At 43.0% G+C, this 20,314-nt stretch overlaps 1 protein-coding gene across 1 annotated transcript in view; it reads right to left on the bottom strand.

Moving 5' to 3' along the window:
• Positions 1 to 8,090: 8,090 nt before the first annotated feature.
• LOC126356315 (uncharacterized) overlaps positions 8,091 to 20,314 on the bottom strand; it is a 92,527-nt gene continuing 80,303 nt past the window's right edge. The window contains exons 6-7 of the mRNA XM_050007320.1: positions 11,081 to 11,236; positions 8,091 to 8,150 (exon numbers count right to left, since the gene is read on the bottom strand). Coding sequence (XP_049863277.1) covers positions 8,091 to 8,150; positions 11,081 to 11,236 — 216 coding nt within the window. The remainder of the gene's footprint in view (positions 8,151 to 11,080; positions 11,237 to 20,314) is intronic.

Genomic DNA, 20,314 nt, shown 5'->3' with positions numbered 1-20,314 from the left:
AGTGGTTCTTTTTTTCTCCAAAGGTCTCTTTAATTTTCCTGTAGGCAGTATCTATTTTACCCCTAGTGAGATAAGGCTCTACATCCTTACATTTGTCCTCTAGCCATCTCTGCTTAGCCATTTTACATTTCCTGTCGATCTTGTTTTTGAGACGTTTGTATTCGTTTTTGCCTGCTTCATTTACTGTATTTTTATATTTTATCCTTTCATCAATTAAATTTATTATTTATTCTGTTACCCAAGGATTTCTACTAGCCCTCGTCTTTTACCTACTAGGTCCTCTGCTGCCTTCACTGCTTCATCTCTCAAAGCTACCCATTCTTCTTTTACTGTATTTCTTTCCCCCATTCCTGTCAATTGTTTCCCGATGCTCTCCCTGTAACTCTGTACAATCTCTGGCTCTTTCAGTTTATCCAGGTCCCACCTTCTTAAATTCCAACATTTTTGCAGTTTCTTCAGTTTTAATCTGCAGTTCATAACCAATAGATTGTGGTCAGAGTCCACATCTACCCCTGGAAATGTCTTACAATTTAAAACCTGGTTCCTAAATCTCTGTCTTACCATTATGTAATCTGTCTTAAACCTGTCAGTATCTCCAGGCTTCTGCCATGTGTACAACCTTCTTTTATGGTTCTTGAACCAGGTGTTACCTATGATTCAGTTGTGCTCTGTGCAAAATTCTATCAGGCGGTTTCCTCTTTCATTTCTTAGCCCTAATCCATATTCACCTACTATGTTTCCTTCTCTCCCTTTTCCTACTACCGAATTCCAGTTACCCATGACTATTAAATTTTCGTCACCCTTCACTATCCGAATAATGTCTTTTGTTTCATCATACATTTCTTCAATTTCTTCGTCATCTGCAGAGCTAGTTGGCATATAAACTTGTACTACTGTAGGTGGCGTGGGCTTCGTGTCTATCTTGGCCGCAATAATGCGTTCACTGTGCTGTTTATAGTAGCTTACCCGCACTCCTACTTTTTTATTCATTATTAAACCGACTCCTGCATTACACCTATTTGGTTTGGTATTCATAACACTCTATTTACCTGACCAGAAGTCTTGTTCCTCCTGCCACCGAACTTCACTAATTCCCACTATATCTAACTTTAGCCTATCCATTCCCCTTTTTCAATTTTCTAACCTACCTGCTGGATTAAGGAATCTGACATTCCACGCTCTGATCCGTGAACGCCAGTTTTTTTCCTCCTGATAACGATGTCCTCTTGAGTGGTCCCCGTCCGGAGATCCGAATGGGGGACTATTTTACTTCCGGAATATTTTACCCAAGAGGACGCCATCATCATTTAATCATACAGTAAAACTGCATGCCCTCTGGAAAAATTACGGCCGTAGTTTCCCACTGCTTTCAGCAGTTCGCAGTACCACTACAGCAAGGCCGTTTTGGATATGTTACATGGCCAGATCAGTCAATCATCCTGACTGTTGCCCCTGTAACTACTGAAAAGGCTGCTGCCCCTCTTCAGGAACCACTCGTTTGTCTGGCCTCTCAACAGATACCCCACCGTTGTGATTGCACCTACGGTACGGCTATCTGTATCGGTGAGGCACGCAAGCCTCCCCACCGACGGCAAGGTCCATGGCTCTTGGGGGAGATATGGCACGTATGGTAGCTTAAACCATGCCAGACAGCGTGATCAGACTGATCCGCATTTAGTTGAGGGTTATAACGTTCTTCCTTCGAGCCCTTCAATTACGTGATTCTTACATGTAAATAAAACAAAGTATAAGAAAACACAAAACGCTTTTGTTTACTCGACAGTGTGAATGAATTCGCCCGAAGAGTGACAGATAGCCAGACGTAGCTTGGCGTGCTACACATCGTATTTATGCTGGTGTGGCAATTTCCTGTCATATGAACCCTCTGGAAGAAGAGATGAGCATCTGTTGCAGGTAAGCCACAATAAGATAAAAGTAGGTGGACAACAGATACAAACCTTATTTTGAACAATACATATTTAAATAATCATCATGATTGTATACAAGTTTCAGTAGTTGTCCCACCTTAGAGACAGTTCAGTACAAGGAACACACCGAAGACATTTTTGTTTTCAGAATCTTATCTGGCACTGCCTTGCGATTATTGAGCTTCTGTTCCTACTGACATTGCGAAAAAATATTAGTACTTTTCCACAATATTATATCTCAAATTCTATTCCATTTCGTTGATAATAATGACTTTGGCCACGTAACTGGGAGCTGTGGTACGCAATGACAAAAAACATTTCTAAATATTTCAGTACATTTTATACATTTCATTTTAAATGAATTTTCAGAACTAAGAACGGAGTGAGTTGCGTACTATTAACAGAGGTTACTCCCAGTGTGGAGGAAGGGAATACAGATCCTTGTCCCACCATCCTCTTCGATTCTTGCCAAGATCACTTAAAGCTATTGTCGTGAACTGCACGAATGGTTTCCGTCAGTATACTTGCTCTATCCGTGATTGTAACGTTTCTGTAATGACTTTATCATCTAGAGAACATTAAATTGGAATATGTACTCTTTCTCTTTTCCAGAAACAAGAAATAGTTTTTTAGTGAGTTAAATTAAATTGCGTGCATGTATAGAGTTTGCTAAGTAACAATACGCCTTTGATGCTATGTACCCATGCGCGTTGTTGACACATATGGTGAGTGTAACGTGAAAAATTATTCCGTTACATATGATTTATAGGTGTAAATGGGGAGACTATTTTCAACTTTTTGTGCATCATCATATATGGTATTTGTAGCATACTGCACACTAGTCTAATATACGGTGCCTATAAAGCTGTTTTCTCGGGACGCTAGACAACAATTCAAGCAAATCGTATCAATGGAGTTTATGACAGTAAGTTGAATTGGCAATACGTAACTTTACATGTTCACATTGGTGTGTCGCAAGCAAATGGCGACATGCAAATAAGCAATGTCTCTTCGGTATATACAGTTTAAATGCAATCAAAACAATTCAGTTGATAAATCACTGTTGTAGTGTTCGTACGACGGCTCTTGTTCCAAGGCGCCCTCGGCTACGCTGGGTGGCACTTACGCACCTTTTGTGTAGATGCCGCTCCAGTCGTGGCGTCGTCCTAGTCAGCGGCGAGAGTTTCTTTTGCTTGTCTTCTTGTTTTCCAAGTCCCACCTTGGCGGCAAGGTTGCGGATTCTTGCTAGTTGGGAACATTTGGAGCATTATGGACAGAGCTCTACAACCAGCTCGGGATTTTGACGATCTAACACAGGTGGAAAGAACTCTGCCGCCATATCCCACAGGAGCACATCCACCAACTCTGTTAATCATTGATGGATGGGATAATACCGTTGAGTAACAGCCTCGTGGTGTTGTTCGTGTGCGGGAGGAATGCTCACACAATGAAATACTCGGTTGCAGGCCACGTGCGCTAATCTGTTCCGCTGTACATTCTGCAAGATAATACAGAATCTAGCCGATGACGGATTGAGTCATTGCGTTTCGATGAATGCCCCTTTTATTGTCCTGCATCCCGTATTCACGTAAGTTCAGTACTGGATAATGTCGTGAGGACTGCCTGCGTATTGAACACTGGTCGATCCACGTTGTGTGGGCTATGGACGGCTGCTCGGTAGTTATAAGACAAAGAAGCTGCCAAACACTCACCTAAAGTTGTTGATATTAGGCGGTAGCAAGAGCCCGCAGTCACCATACCAGGGAGGGATGCTATACATAACTGTCCAGTAACCTTTATTGTAACTACTCATCTGTGTGAATAATAGCTTCAATATAGTGTATAATTGTAAGGTGACGGATCTGTAGACACAAGCTTTATTTCTATCAACAGAATTTGAACTGTCATAAATAAGTGTGAATTATGATAAGGTATTATAGTGTTATCGCTTTGTTCTAGTGATACGAATATTTAGTGGTGAAATGGCAACAAACTAAAACTTCACAGAATTTTATTCATTAATCATGTTCGATTTGTCAATATTTCACAGGACCATGTAGGTGGTTTGCCAGATTTGAACAACCAAGAAGACTGCCATGCATGTTGTAACCAAAAGGACACAGCTGATATCATTCTTACTGCTTTACTCCAGTCTTTCTAGACTTACATAGTTAAAGCAGCATGTATTCCTCGCAAAGCATCCTTCTTATCTACGTGACACTGCTTTTAAAATGATACTGTGACACAATTTTAATTTTTAATGAATCCTAATCCTCCTATATTTTTTGCTGAAGTCAGTGAAGGGCTAATGAGAGCAATCACACTCCTGCTCCACCTGCCGTGGACTATCATTTTAGTTACTTATTTAAAATTAAAAAAACAAACTTAAAAATGTTTTCTCTTCCAATACTTGGTACGGAAATGTTAAAAACACTATTAAGTAATAGACTAGTTGATGAGCTCTAAATTAGTGCATATCAAACAACGTGTCGATAAGAAACGAGAATACCGTAAAAAAAGAAATCGGAGGCTGGTATTTCACGACGGTATTTGAACTTACGTCCAGTGGTATAATCTACTTCATGTAGCTGTACAACTTTTATGACCAATGTAAAGAGGGTGTTACTATATTCGTTCCCCGAATATTATTTCACCTGGCAAACGGTTTGGAGCAATCTTTTCATTTCTTCTTTATCTGTAGTGTACGATGTTTTGTCTTATTTGGAGAAAATGACAAAAAAGCTGATGAAAATTAGAAGAAAACTTGAGGATTTGATATCTGATCTGGCTTTGAATTGTTGTCTCCGACTTAATACACGAAAGGAAGAAGCGGTTGGCTACAGACTGGTGTTGCAATTGTCGTCGTTGGAAAGCTGGACAGGATCAGAAATGATTAGCAAGCAAGTTAACACAGTAAACAGAAGATTTACCCAACCTTTATCTCTCCAAGCTTGTAAGGACTCATTACAGATAACGCAGCAAGAAACAGAGTCAAGTTCTCTGTGCCCAATAAGGAAAGGAAGAGTCTCCCTGCAGTACAGCATGAACGATGTCTGCTTAGCATTGTGTAGCAAAGAGGCTCCAAGTGCGCCGGGCCATCTGGCTTCCGTCGGCCCTCCTATAAAGTGGTGGTAGTGGCCGCTTATTGTACAGAGCTGCTGAAGGAGTGGCTCAGTGAACTCGCACCACAGGGTCTGCCACATCCTGCACAATCTCTATTGGCCTCTGACAGACATTTGCAGTTCCCTTGCCAATTTTCTGAAGCTATGTGGTGGTATCGATACGTGATAGTACAGGAATGCTACTAAATTTCTCCAGAGAAAAAGTAATAAACGGAAGTTTCAGTAGGAAATGTGTTTTTACCCTGCTTTTAAATCTGTTAGAATCGACTATAGTAATTGCTACTGCTAGTAATTATTGTTTCTCGTATTCGGAGACGTTGATGAAATGTGGACTACATTGTTGTAGAGAGCCTGCTTCTTTTGTGTTAGCGGTGAAACTACTTGTGTCCTTAGCAAACTGGTGACAATAGAGGAAAGAAAATTCTCAGTATTGTGTCCAATAAGTGAAATAAAATTTATTCTTGTCAAATTTTGTTCAATAAACAGTTGTCAACTAACTAATGAAGTAATTTTGTACCAGTGAGAGGTATCAGTTGTGAACACATAAACATGTTCTATGTGATATTTCACTTCTCGAGTTCAGTACGATTTCCTTTAGCCCATAACTAGAGCAGTTCAGGTCCTATAGGCACTATAACTTTCCCTGACACGAGCAAACGCCGGTTAAATATTTCTGTTATTTTACTAGGAAATTGTCGCACTGCTGATCCATCGCTCATTCAGCGCTTGTCTTCCATAGTATTTGTTTTGCTATTACTTGCATCAGCACACATTTTCGGACACCATCGCTGTAGCCTGAAAATTAACGATACTCCCAAATCATTGTCATTGTGGTTAAAAACAAGAACAACAACACAGTTTTACCATAACCATTCCATTTGGTACTTATTGGTGTTTTAGAGCTATGTTCTGAAATAACGTGCACACGTTGTCTCCTCTGGTCGTGATAAATAGTTGGGGTGTGACACCCAAGTGTTTTATTACGTGCTCCTTCCAGTCGCAGAGTGTGCGGAACAACTACGCTGCAGAACACTGTAAACACAACACAACCAGAACGGTGATGCTGAGGTAGGATTTCGTCTGACCTTTCGGCGCCCCAAACTGCAGCGCACGAAGGGCTTAGTTGCGTATCTTCTCACAGAACTGCAGCACATTTGTATTTCCGTAAGGCGTTAATGCAGTTGATAGCATCGTGGTAACACAAATATATACGTTGTACATACTATTGGTTATTTCTCTAACACACGACTGAGCTTTTTCGGATATATTAGTACCCATTCATCTATTTTTACCCCAAACGAAGACTCTCAGTTACCTTACTGCGAAACCTGAGGCGAAAGTTTGCAGGGCTGTTGAATGCACGCCTTCTATTCCGTCAGCGTTCAGGAAGTTTCAGTTATTGCGGTCTTCGTCTCCCTGGCTTATATTTCGCGCATGTAGGTCTGCTTTACAAACCAAAGAGGCACACATACTAAAATGAAAATATTTACAAAACACTGATTTCTAATTACGTCTTGCTTAATGCCTCTATGAAACATCAGTGTTTGAAACTATTTCCTGAAAAGGCAACTTTTCGTTACTTTAACTGCCTCACACACAGATATCGATGACATACCTATGGACGCAGAATACGTAAAATAATACGGAAATACACAGAAGAGCCGAAGAAACTGGTACACCCGCCTAATATCAGGCAGGGCCGCTACGGGCACGCAGAAGTGTAGCAACATTACGTAGAATGGACTCGACTGACGTCTGAATTAGTGCTGTAGGGAAATGGCACAATGAACCTTACAGGGCTGTCCATAATTGCGTAAGAGTACGAGTAGGCGGCGATCTCTTCTGAACAGCACGTCGCAAGCCATCCCAGATATGCTAAATAATGTTCATGTCGAGGGAGTGTTTAAACTCAGAAGACTGTTCCTGGAGACACTCTATAGCAATTCTGGACAGAAATTGCTCCAATCTGTTGGAATGGACAATCGGCATCAATGGATGCAAGTGATCAGACAGGATGCATACTTACGTGTCACCTCTCAAGACTCGTATCTAGACGTATCAGGGTTCCCATATCACTGCAACTGCACACACGCCACACCACTACAGAGCCTTCACCAGCTTGAACAGTCCGCTGCTGACGTGCAGGGTCCATGGATTCATGAGGTACACGTCTATCCACTCAATACAATCTGAAGTGAGACTCATCCGACCAGGCAACACGCTTCCAGACATCAACAGTCCAATGTCGGTGTTGCCGCACCCACGCGAGGCATGAAGCTTTCTGTCGTGCAGCCATCAAAGGTACACTAGTGCGCCTTCGGCGCCGAAAGCCCATATCAATGACGTTTCGTTGAATGGTTCGCACGTTGACACTTGTTGATGGTCCTGCATTGAAATCTGCAGCAATTTGGCGAAGGGCTGCACTTCTGTCAAGCTGAACGATTCTCTAGAGTCGTCGTTCGTCCCGTTCTTACAGTATCTTTTTCCAGCCAAAGGGATATCGGAGATTTTATGTTTTACAGGAATCCTGATATTCACGGTCACTCGTGAAATTGTCGTACGGGAAAACCCAAGTTCATCGCCACCTCGGATATGTTGTGTTCCATCGCTCGTGCGCCGACTATAGTACCACGTTCAAACTCACTGAAATCTTGATAACCGATTTAACATCTCCGCCAGAAACTTATCTTATATAGGCGTTGCCGACTGCAGCGACTTATTCTGCCTCTTTACGTACCTCTGTATTTGAATACGTATGCCTATACCAGTTTCTTTGGCGCTCCAGTGTACATTTCACATATGAACCATATGCTTCGATTTCATATTAATTAAATAATCCTAATCAGTAGTTCAGAAGACTATGATACAAGGATTGAGTGATATCTATCAACAGAGACTTGCTTTACGATCTGTTATTAACAGAAGCTTGCTTTTTGTTTATAGTTAACGTTAAATTATGCCAGTACAACTCTTTCTGCAGGTTTCTTGAAATGGGCAGGGTACTCGGAGTGTTCTTCAAATTTGTCTCTTCGGTGCCGCTTCATTCGCTTCTATGCACGTGATAGAGCATATTCAATAAACCATACGTTCCGTTCAAGACCTGTAAAGAAAGCAAATTAATTGATATATTGCTATCATCACGTGACTCATACATGAAACCCGAAAAACAATTGGTCTTTATTATATCTATGTTCGTTACGAAACAAACGGTACAAGCTTTCAACCTTCTTAAAACCATACTTATGTCACCAACGTACCCAGAACCTTCAAGTAAGAAAACGATTGTCTCTGGTAAGTGCACTTCAAACGCTAGAGGACATTTAGGAATTTTAAATTAAGCCATTTATATTTGCTAAATTTTACTGGAACGTGACTGTATCAATAACTCATCTATGTGCACTTAAACAATATCGAAATGTTTCATACACAGCATGTTGCTGATGTCAGGTTTACTATTTCTACGAACGTGTAGGGACCGTAGTTAGTCCGTTCGGTACTGATTTGAGTGGAAGTAGTTCAGGAGGTGAACCGTTACACGTTTACAGGTAGATGTGTCCACTTCACCGTTTCTTCGGCGAATGAGTGATAACAATCTACTGTGAGTGTGACAATTACACTACCGGAAAAAAATTAGTACACCATTTTAGAAGTTTCCAATTAATTCAGATTCATTATTGCAACAGTACATATGGAGTACACGAAATTATTACGTTTACGGATCAATACCATAACCGGTTCTGAGGCACCACTTATCGATCCATGTTGAAACACCCACATCAGTACGTGTTTTAGCCTCCACGGTAGGCAATACAGGAGCTGACTTTGGCATCCACAGGTCGTACAGATGGTGCATACTACCCTGGGCCACGTCATGCATCACCTGCTCTACCTGTTCACGTAGTTCTGTAAGATCTGTTGGTTGACGAGTCGCGCGCTTCTCGTCCCATTGTATGCTGCAGTTCTGGACTGAAAGTCTGGAGATCGTGCTGGCCAGTGAAGTCGCTGTATGCCTTGCAGAACACGTTGAGTTTCACTTTCAGTGTGTATTATCCTGCTGGAACAACACTTGTTGCTGCAAGAGTGGCAAAACATCGTGTCTAGCAACATACTGCATGTACCTAGCGCTACTTAGCACGGGTTTGCGTCCCTTCCAGAAACACCAAAGAGTTCTAAATTAGCGCACCCTATACCATAATGTGTGGGTGGGGCAAGAGCGTCTTGGACGATCGCACTATACGAGACAGCGCTCATCAGGTCTACGTCGTACGCGTAAACGACATCACTTGCGTGAAGGCTCCCGTCTGGGGATACGCTGCGCCCACACGCCTACACCGTCTGCAGCTCATACAGAACAAAGTACTCAGAATCATACCCAATGCTCCGCGATATACACGCAACGCGGATCTTCACAGGGAATATAGGCTAGATAATATCTTGCAGGTATTCCAAAAACTCTCCACATGACGAGACACTCGAGTAACCCGTTTGTGCATTCTCTGGGTAACTACGACCACAACCATAGATGGAAACATAACAGACCAAAGAACTATTAGCAAGATGCTAAACATCTATGGCCCACAGCACGCTAACACGACAGTACTGGCAAGCCCTGCAAAATAGCTACTCGATCCGTCGAAAACCAGGCAATAGCAGGGAAACCGTACTGTACACAGCACGCAAACCAGCCACACACACCCCCTACACCGTGATCTGATCTATGACCGATCACCCACTAATGTATGACGACCTGAACTGTTGCAGGGGCGCAGCAGCTGCAGCAGGCCCTACAACGAGCACCCGCAACGACAAAGGTAACGATGCACGATACCTCGCACTAACATAACCACACCTTGCAATGCACTGTCGTAGCTAGCAAGCCGCTACTGCCCTTACTGCTCGTCCTATTGTCGCAGAGGTTTTTTTCCCTTAGCGATTGCCTTGGCACTTTTTCCCCTCTGCCCTTACAAACCGCTCCCCTTCGATCGCTTTCGTCCACTTTCTGTCTCCTGATGGACCATGTCAATGAGTAATCCTACCCAGACGCATGGACAACATCACAGCCAGCATCCTGTGACTCATAATTTGAAAACTAGCGTGTTATACGTAGGTGACAGTAGAACTTTTTGTTTCGTCACCACATTGATGTGGGCGTGGTGGGGCCCCATACTATTGATATTGACTGCGTTAAGGCAGAATCTGCCTTCATCGCTGAAGACCATAACACTCCATTCAATCTTCCAAGCGATCCTCTGACGGCACCAGTGGAATTGTGTATGTCGATCCCGTGATGTGAGTGGAAGACAGCTATAGGTATGCGTGTCTTAGTCCCACTGCTAACAATCGGTTTGCAACAGTTCGTGTTGACACGTCTGGGGTTAGAAGCCCTCTTCTCTGTGCTGTGGTAGCTGTATGACCTGGCACTGCTGATCTAACAATACCGCGCTCCTGGCGGACATCTGTCTAGATCCTCGTCTACAGGTGTCGTTGCTGCATGTCCAACAGATGAGGCAATTCTGCAAAAGGACCATCCCACTATTCGGAAGGCAACAATCTGACCCCCTCCAAACTCGCTCAGTTGGCAATAGGAGGCACGTCTGCGTGGCATGATTGCTTGCCTGCTTCACATATTTGCACCACACAGAGCCTTCTGGATGTGAGCACTGCCTATAAAAAGTAGACACACATGGCGCTCTGGTAGTTATGCCATTAGGCAATCTGTCGGCGGACGACGTCTACTATGCTCCAGGTGGCATAAGACGTCATCGGAGCAAAATCTACACCGTCTTTCCAGGTGTAACTAAGGCTTTTCCGGCAGTGTACTACCCCTTTGACGCACTAACTAATATGGTGCCTATGACCAGTGCTGCCATGCAGTTTCCACGAATTATACACACTCGGCGTCTTTTCTTCCGCTGATGGTCCGCATCGCGTTCAGCTATAACAAGTGTTACTATTCACCGTATCAGTAATTTCGCTGTAAACAGCTGTAATCGACAGTTTTTACTAGATCTACGTTAGTTCTTGACTCACCTGAAGCAACATCTGCTTGGACAGCTTACACGTCTTGCCCACCGTTATCGCCACCGGACGCACAGTAACCATCATGAAGATGACCATGCTACGTTTGAAACGAGCGTCACCATCGACCCAGCCGCTGCTGAAAGCGGAGTAGACCAGCCTCTCGCTCTGGAACAGGTTCGTTAATCCTGTTGCGAATAGCAACGACTATACAAGGAATATTACACTTCCATGTCTTTGCAAAAGGGGTGCAAACACTGTAAGCTCTATCATTGTGACGCCTATTCTCAACAAAGGGTAACAAAATAAAACAAATCTGGAAGGTTTGAGACAACGTCATCTAAAAGAAAGGCAGTGTTATAAATCGTGACAGCATAATAATATGTGAAAGTGTTGCACCTCATTTTACTGTATGGCAAACAAAGTTGTCGGTAACGAGGAAATTCGCTACATATCGGCCAGAAGTAGACTCCAGATGAAGTGGGTCTTTTAGGAAGATATTTTCTATCGCACGAGCTTTCCAGGTAACTGTCATCTAAGGTTGGCCAATGCCCTTGCTGATGTTACAGTTGCATTGTGCGGAGTCTATGGAACTCAATTAAGAAATATGGTGCCGAGTGCAGCAAATTTTTCCTTGTGGGAAAGCTGCGGTTGAGAGGGCCTAGAAAAGGCGACTGCCAATGGGTAGCCCCATGGTGGTACTCTTTCACATATGGTACGTGTCTCCAAGTACTCTCTGCGCAAAACTGAGGCGTTCGTGCGGCCAGCAAGATCCACAGATCTGTCCCCGGTAGAAATGTGGGGGAAAATCTCGGACATCAACTTCCATTACCAGTATCGAGGACATCAAGAACCAGCTATGGCAGTCGTGGTCCAGCTTGTCTCAGGAGAGGGCACAACGGCTTTATGACATCCTCTCCAGCAGACTCAGCACATGTATGCAACCTAGAGAAAGAGCAGCGTCATACTGATAAGTGGGCTCTTCCTGCCAAGTTCTCTGTACGGCTGACACGATTTTGTAATCACTGAACTAATATCGCGTAACCTCTCAAGCTTTTTAGTTCCGTTTCCGCCTCTCCCTCTGAATGATTCTTTTTTTTTTTTTGTCAGACTGTGTAATTAGGAAGTGAGCAGCAAACGTGATTGAAAACAAACTGAATTTTCGATAACATATTGGAGAGGGGCTTATTAGCGCTGAAATATGTTTCTAGATGACGGACAGCCTTAGTAAAAGTGGTGCATACTGAAGTAACTTACCAACTGGACGCTAGTCCATTTATAGGAACTGAATAAATGTTGTGCAGTTGTTCTATTACCATTCATGCGTTCATGAGTTTCGTTCCAGTAGTTGGTTTACCCCAGTGTTTTAAGCTTTTGTCCATGGTTCTTCTTTTTTCCAACTGATAACCTGCCTGTATTTCACTGATACAGAGAACGATCTTAGATTTTCGTGTTCATGATAGTGTGTCGTGTCCACAATAATCTGAAGGCCAAAGAAAGGTTTGGAAGGGGATAAGCCTTGCTCAAGAGGTTTTCAAGAGGCTGTCGAATCTTCATTAAAGGAGAATGTATCAAAGGCTGCCTTACAGTAGATTTCTGATGCCTTCGACTTATCGCGCGAAGTGGAGGTAATGTTCGAGAGAGAATACGATGTGGTAGGGAAGGTATACACTCCTGGAAATTGAAATAAGAACACCGTGAATTCATTGTCCCAGGAAGGGGAAACTTTATTGACACATTCCTGGGGTCAGATACATCACATGATCACACTGACGGTTCCACAGGCACATAGACGCAGGCAACAGAGCATGCACAATGTCGGCACTAGTACAGTGTATATCCACCTTTCGCAGCAATGCAGGCTGCTATTCTCCCATGGAGACGATCGTAGAGATGCTGGATGTAGTCCTGTGGAACGGCTTGCCATGCCATTTCCACCTGGCGCCTCAGTTGGACCAGCGTTCGTGCTGGACGTGCACACCGCGTGAGACGACGCTTCATCCAGTCCCAAACATGGTGAATGGGGGACAGATCAGGAGATCTTGCTGGCCAGGGTAGTTGACTTACACCTTCTAGAGCACGTTGGGTGGCACGGGATACATGCGGACATGCATTCTCCTGTTGGAACAGCAAGTTCCCTTGCCGGTCTAGGAATGGTAGAACGATGGGTTCGATGACGGTTTGGATGTACCGTGCACTATTCAGTGTTCCCTCGATGATCACCAGAGGTGTACGGCCAGTGTAGGAGATCGCTCCCCACACCATGATGCCGGGTGTTGGCCCTGTGTGCCTCGGTCGTATGCAGTCCTGATTGTGGCGCTCACATGCGCGGCGCCAAACACGCATACCACCATCATTGGCAACAAGGCAGAAGTGACTCTCATCACTGAAGACGACACGTCTCCATTCGTCCTTCCATTCACGCCTGTCGCGACACCACTGGAGGCGGGCTGCACGATGTTGGTGCGTGAGCGGAAGACGGCCTAACGGTGTGCGGGACCGTAGCCCAGCTTCATGGAGACGGTTGCGAATGGTCCTCGCCGATACCCCAGGAGCAACAGTGTCCCTAATTTGCTGGGAAGTGGCGGTGCGGTCCCCTACGGCACTGCGTAGGATCCTACGGTCTTGGCGTGCGTCCGTGCGTCACTGCGGTCCGGTCCCAGGTCGACGGGCACGTGCACCTTCCGCCGACCACTGGCGACAACATCGATGTACTGTGGACACCTCAGGCCCCACGTGTTGAGCAATTCGGCGGTACGTCCACCCGGCCTCCCGCATGCCCACTATACGCCCTCGCTCAAAGTCCGTCAACTGCACATACGGTTCACGTCCACGCTGTCGCGGCATGCTACCAGTGTTAAAAGACTGCGATGGAGCTCCGTATGCCACGGCAAACTGGCTGACACTGACGGCGGCGGTGCACAAATGCTGCGCAGCTAGCGCCATTCGACGGCCAACACCGCGGTTCCTGGTGTGTCCGCTATGCCGTGCGTGTGATCATTGCTTGTACAGCCCTCTCGCAGTGTCCGGAGCAAGTATGGTGGGTCTGACACACCGGTGTCAATGTGTTCTTTTTTCCATTTCCAGGAGTGTATAATACAAGAACAGAATGTTCAGACGCTTGACCACGCTAGCATCGCAAGCGCAGACATGTACCAATATCTATCTTTTATTGTCAGAGTTACCACACTTTTTAGCTTTTATTACCTATGTAGAAATGCTCTTTTGATACACTTTTGGCTCTTGAAATAACTGCAACCAGTTAATTGTAGGTGCAGTGAGATTATTCATTTTTATAGCTAATCGTTTTGAACTACAGGTCGACAAATAACACTTCGTCGATGTTTCAGTAAAGATATACATTTTTTTAAGCTAATGAACCGTATATGGAACGTAATCCACGTAAACAGCTGAAACCCTTTGATATTTTAATCAATGATCATGTCAGCCTCCAGCTGAAAGTGGTTGGTGCAGTCGGTGACAAACTTTGCAATCTCGCTCACCTCAGTGTTAAGCGCAACTGCACAGTTGTACCGGCTAATAACACATCATAACTTGCAAGAACAGCTACCAACATATCGTCTATAGATGTGTTCAATAAACTAGCGAGAAAACGCTATTTAGAATGTACAGTACCAATACAAATTACTTAAAACTTAAAACTTATTATGATAACGTTATCAGGAAGGACTTTTTTAATAAAACAAAGTACCCCAAATTCCACCAATCATCAGTTTCGGCATCGAAACGGTCTGTCTCTGCATTCAGTCGACATTCACACTGAAGTAGCGTTACAGGACAACCAAGAAAGTATGAAAACGTAGATACATAACAAAATTGAGTTAACAAATATTTCAGTGCCACAATAATGTCAGTACAAATGACAAAAGTACAAAAAGCAGACACCAAGAAGTGAACAGTTCAGCAAGTTTTTCACCTTTAGATCAACTGACTACAGAACCACGGTAACGGTAAAAATGTTGTCTTAGGTCTTCTTTACAGATTTTCGATGTCTTGCTAGTGGTTTTTTCACAGAAGAGGTGAAAAAAAATGTCTCCAGCCAGATGAGAACGGAAAACGAATCTACTTTTCCGCTTGTAAGGTTAACAAAAAAAAAGAATGGTTCAAATGGCTCTGAGCACTATGGGACTTAACATCTATGCTCATCAGTCCCCTAGAACTTAGAACTACTGAAACCTAACTAACCTAAGGACAACACACAACACCAAGCCATCACGAGGCAGTGAAAATCCCTGTAAGGTCAACACTTTACCACTATGTATACAACCAGAGTTAACTGCCGTCCCTTATTGACCCAATGATAGCCAAGACAGAGAATTGGTAAGGTAAGTGGTGAAGTACTCCGTAGTTTCTATTGGAACGAGCTTCCTGGACTGAAACCATATATTTACTACCTGTATGTCATCCTTCAAATGAGGACAGTTCAGAATATTTAATCTGAATGACAAGAATATTGTGCATGAATTTAGCCGGGTTGTTCCGAACCAAATAAGGAAGGAAATTGACGATCACATAGTCACCAGACGTATTCTATTGTTTTACCAATACTCCAGACGACCACTGAAAGGCAGCTCACGGCTTCTAGGGCGACGTGAATCTTAATCTGGTTAGCATCGGTGGAGCTCGCCCCTCGAAGACGGTGTCGGTGGCTGCCACTGCATTGACAGGGGGCACAAATACCTAATATGGGGCATACGATAAAGCCAAGTGGACAAATAGGCATGGAGATTAGACACCTCAATGTTTAAACCACTGTGGAATAAAATCAAAATTCAGGTATTGGTAAGGCAATGAATTTAAATGAAATGAGCTTGATGAAATAAATTAAACATTTGGAAATTAATCCTTAATGATGTTAATAGCATGTTCAAATCCCATCTTATGATTTTTTTTCTTTTTTTGTCATTTAAGTATGTGTGATCAATGACATCAATATTTTTGCGGCATCGAGAAATGCAATGGAATAAGCAGTTTAAACATTATTAAATTTAAATTTTACAATCACAAATCTTATGTAACCTATGTAACTAATAGTAACTGCAAACGAGAAACATAGAAATTCTAGAACATAAATTTTTCCTTTTAATGTTATACTTCGACAGAGCCATTGTACTCCACAGGGTGGTATCTATCATAAAAACGCTCAAGGCATAAGAAGTCGAAGCACCACCAACAACGTGCGAATTCACGTACGCTACAGTCACATTTTTTAATGTGAATATTATTAGAAAAAGTCACTTCGTTAAAGCTCTGAATACCTCGAAATTTCGTGATAATTATATCAAAGCATTTTCTCGAAATCTGAAACTGCAGTTTATTATATTAATTTCATCACTTCTGCTTATGGTTGCAGTTTTCTGTGTGATGAGAACTGGTCAGTTTTGTTTTGTAAAGGGCGATTGTATTTCTTCACCTTCCAGTAAAAGTATATATTATAGTATTGCCAGAATGACATACTCTTTGACGGAATTGCTTTTAAAGAAACACGTCGATATTCCGCTTTCATCGATAATCGGAGCATAATATAAGGGTGGATAAGCTTTCGCCAGTCCATGAGTCGATAATATAGAGAATGTCGTTATTTCACCTATGAGCTGATTCGTTGCCTTACCACTGCTTGAAATTTCTATGCCCATTTGCTCTTTTTTTCTTTACTGTGATTTCATTTCCCTGCCCCATATGGGCAGGGGAGTGCTGGCAGCGGCACAATCCGCCGCTCTTCAGCCAAGTGATACAGTTAATAAAAGAGAGGAAACACGAGACATATAAAAGGCGATGAAGGGGGACATCAGAACAAAGTAAGATGAGACTTTGGGGTTACAATATACACATACACAGAGACTGTCACGTGGGACAGTTAAAAATAAGGTACACATAAAGTCAAAAAATACAGTGAGCGATGTGTGTAGCATATAAAAAAGCAGTGAGAAAGTCACATGCACAAATTAAAAGTGAGCCACAGTATTAAAACACTCCAGAACGATGGCACATAAAAACCACTGTACGAGACAGACCACATACTTTGAAGAATAAATACTTCCAGGAGAGATATGCGAAGAGTGAGGGGGCCCGAGAGGAGAAAAAAAGGGGAGAGGAATGTGAGGCAGTGGAGGGGGGCTGTAAAGAGTGGGATGAAAAGGAATGGGGCAGCAGGGAGCTCTTCAAAGGGCAGGAGACAGACGGTGTGGGAGAGAGAAGGCAGGTCAGAAGACAGTGCAGAGACACAGAAGGGGCGCACTGGAAATGGATGGGGGTGGAGAAGGGAGAAAAAACCACTCAGAAGAAGGGGAGGAGTGAGAGGGGTAAGAAGGTGTTTGAGTTGTTAGGAGGGCTAGATATCAGGGCAAAGCTCAGCATCTGGGAGGGGTAGGTGCTGGAAGTTGCATTGGGAGAGGAGGTGGAGAGTGTGGAGATGAAGAGAGAGTGGGACAAAACATTAAAGGCGTGGCATGGGCTTGGGGTTGAGAGGATACAAGATACCAGGGGGTGAGGGGGATCGGATATGCAGATGATGTACAGGGTGTGGATGTGATCCAAGAAAAGGAGAAGATGTGGGGAGGGGATGAGGCCATAGACGATCCATGTGGGGGATGGGAGGCGCATACAGAATGCATGGCTTTCAAGGATTGGGAGGGCTTTACAGAGTCTGGGAGGGGCAGATATTTGTCCTTTTAGTTTTATCCTATTTACGTGGCACTCAAAATTTTAGTTAAGCAAGAGCCGATAGGAGATATGATGATATGCAAACTGTACTTTCGTACTTCTGGATCAGTATAGGGTAATGTCGCCAGCAGCACAAAATGGTATAATGGGAGGAGGACTCCTTACGAACGTGAAGGTAGGGGAAAAAATTGTAACAGTGAACAGTTAAGTGATAGGGCTATTCTTATCAGAATTGTCAGAAAACCAACACAACGATAGTTCAGGTATACATGCCAACGTCACAAGCTGAAGGCGAGAGAGAGAATAGCATATGATGAAATTGAAAGGGTAATTATTCCTCCATGACTACTAGATTTTCATCTCTCTGTACATACATCTAATAGGCATGGGGGACTGGAATGCAGTCGTAAGGGAAAGAGTGGAAGAAATGGTTACAGGAGAATATGGGCTTGCAACAAGGAAGCAGAGAGGAGAAAGGCTAATTGAGTTCTGTAACAAGTTTCAGCTAGTAACAGCGTACTCTCTCTTCAAGAATCACAAGAGGAGGAGGTAAACTTGGAAAAGACAGGGTAATACATGACCAGTTACATTACATTGTAGTCAGATAGAGGTTCCTAAATCAGATACTGGATTGTAAGGTGTACCCAGCAGGAAATACAGACTCAGATCACAATGCAGTAGTGACGAAGACTAGGCTGAAGCTTAAGAGATTAGTCAGCAACAATCAATAAGCAAAGATATACTAAGACATACTAAGAAATGACGATATACGCTTGAAGTTCTTTAAAGCTATAAGGAATAGCAATAAGGAATAACTCAGTAGGCAGTGCAGTTGAACAGGAATGTACATCTGCAAAAAGGAGGATCACTGAAGTTGGAAAGAAAACCATAGGTGCAAAGAAGGTAATTGCAAAGAATCCATGCATAAGAGAAGAAGTACTTCACTTGATTAACAAAAGAAATAAATAAAAAAATGTTCAGGAAAATTTAGGAACACGGAAATAGAAGTGGGTGACAAATAAAATAGATTGGAAGTGCAGGAAACATAAGACGAAACGTCTGTATGAAAAATGTGAAGAACAGAGAAATAAATGATCGTCAGAAGGACTGACTCAGCATATAGGAAAGTCAAAACAACCTTCGGTGAAATTAAAAACATGGGTGGTAACATTAAGAGCGCAATGAAAATCCCACTGATAAATGCAGAGGAGACAGTGGATAGGTGGAAAGGAAGACTTGTCTGATGTGCTAGAAGAAGAAACAGTAGTCGATTTAGAAGAGATAAGGATCCATTATTAGAATCAAAATTTAAAATTTTCAGGATTTAAGATCAGATAAGGCAGAATAGATAGATGATATTACATCAAAATTTTTAAAATCATTGAGTCCGGTGGCATACCATCTGGCTTTCGGAAAAATATAATCCACACAATTTCTAAGACAGCAAGAGCTGAAAAATGCGAGAATTATCACACAATAGCTCATGAATCTAAGTTGCTTGCAAGAATAATATACAGGAGACTGGAAAACAAAATTGGGAATGTGTTATATGACAATCGGTTACGCTGTAGGAGAGGTAAAGGCGCCAGAGAGGCAATTCTGACGTTACGCTTGATAATGAAAACAAAGCTAAAGAGAAATCAACAGAGCTTCACAGGATTTGTCGACGTGGAAAATGCGTGCGTAATTAGTGCAAGATGTTCGAAATTCAGAGAAAAAAATAGGGGTGACATGGGTAATATACAATATGTGCAAGAGTGAAGAGGGAATAGTAAGAGTGGACTACCAAGAACGAAGTGCTTGGATTAAAAAGGGTGTAAGAGAGGGATGTTGTCTGTCGCCCCTACTGTTCAATCTGCACATCGAAGAAGCCATGATGTAAATAAAAGAAAGGTTCAGGAGTGGAATTAAGATTCAAGGTGAAAGGATATCAATGATATATTTCACTGATGAGATTGCTATCCTGAGACAAAGTGAATAACAATGACATGACCTGCTGAATGGAATGAACAGTCTAATGAGTACAGAATGTGGACTGTGAGTAAATCGAAAGAAGACGAAAGTAATGGGAACAGCGAGAAACTTAACATCAGCACTGATGGTCATGAAGTGGATGAAGTTAAGGAATTCTTCCACCTAGACAGCAAAATAACCAATTACGAGAGGAGCAAGGAGAACATCAAAAGTATACTAACACTGACAAAAAGGGCGTTCCTCGCCAAGAGAAGTCTACTGGTATCAAACATAGGCCTTGATCTGAGGAAGAAATTTCTGAGAATGTACGTTTAGAGCACAGCATTGTGTGGTAGTGAAACAAGGACTGTGGAAAAACCGCAATAGAAGAAACTCCAAGCATTTGAGATGTGAAGTTACATACGAGTGTTGAAAATTAGATGGACGAATAAGGTATGGAATGAGGAGGTTCTGCGCAGAAACGGAGAGGAAAACACTGACCAGGAGAAGGAACAGGATAAGACACAGGGAATAACTTCCATGGTATTAGACGGAGCTGTAGAGGGTAAAAACTGTGGAGGAAGACAGAGATTGAAACACGTCTTGCAA

This window comes from Schistocerca gregaria, chromosome 1 (assembly GCF_023897955.1).
Source record: "Schistocerca gregaria isolate iqSchGreg1 chromosome 1, iqSchGreg1.2, whole genome shotgun sequence".
Lineage (NCBI taxonomy): Eukaryota > Metazoa > Arthropoda > Insecta > Orthoptera > Acrididae > Schistocerca > Schistocerca gregaria.
Note: the sequence above shows the minus strand (reverse complement) of the source record. Positions and strands in the feature narration are given on the sequence as shown.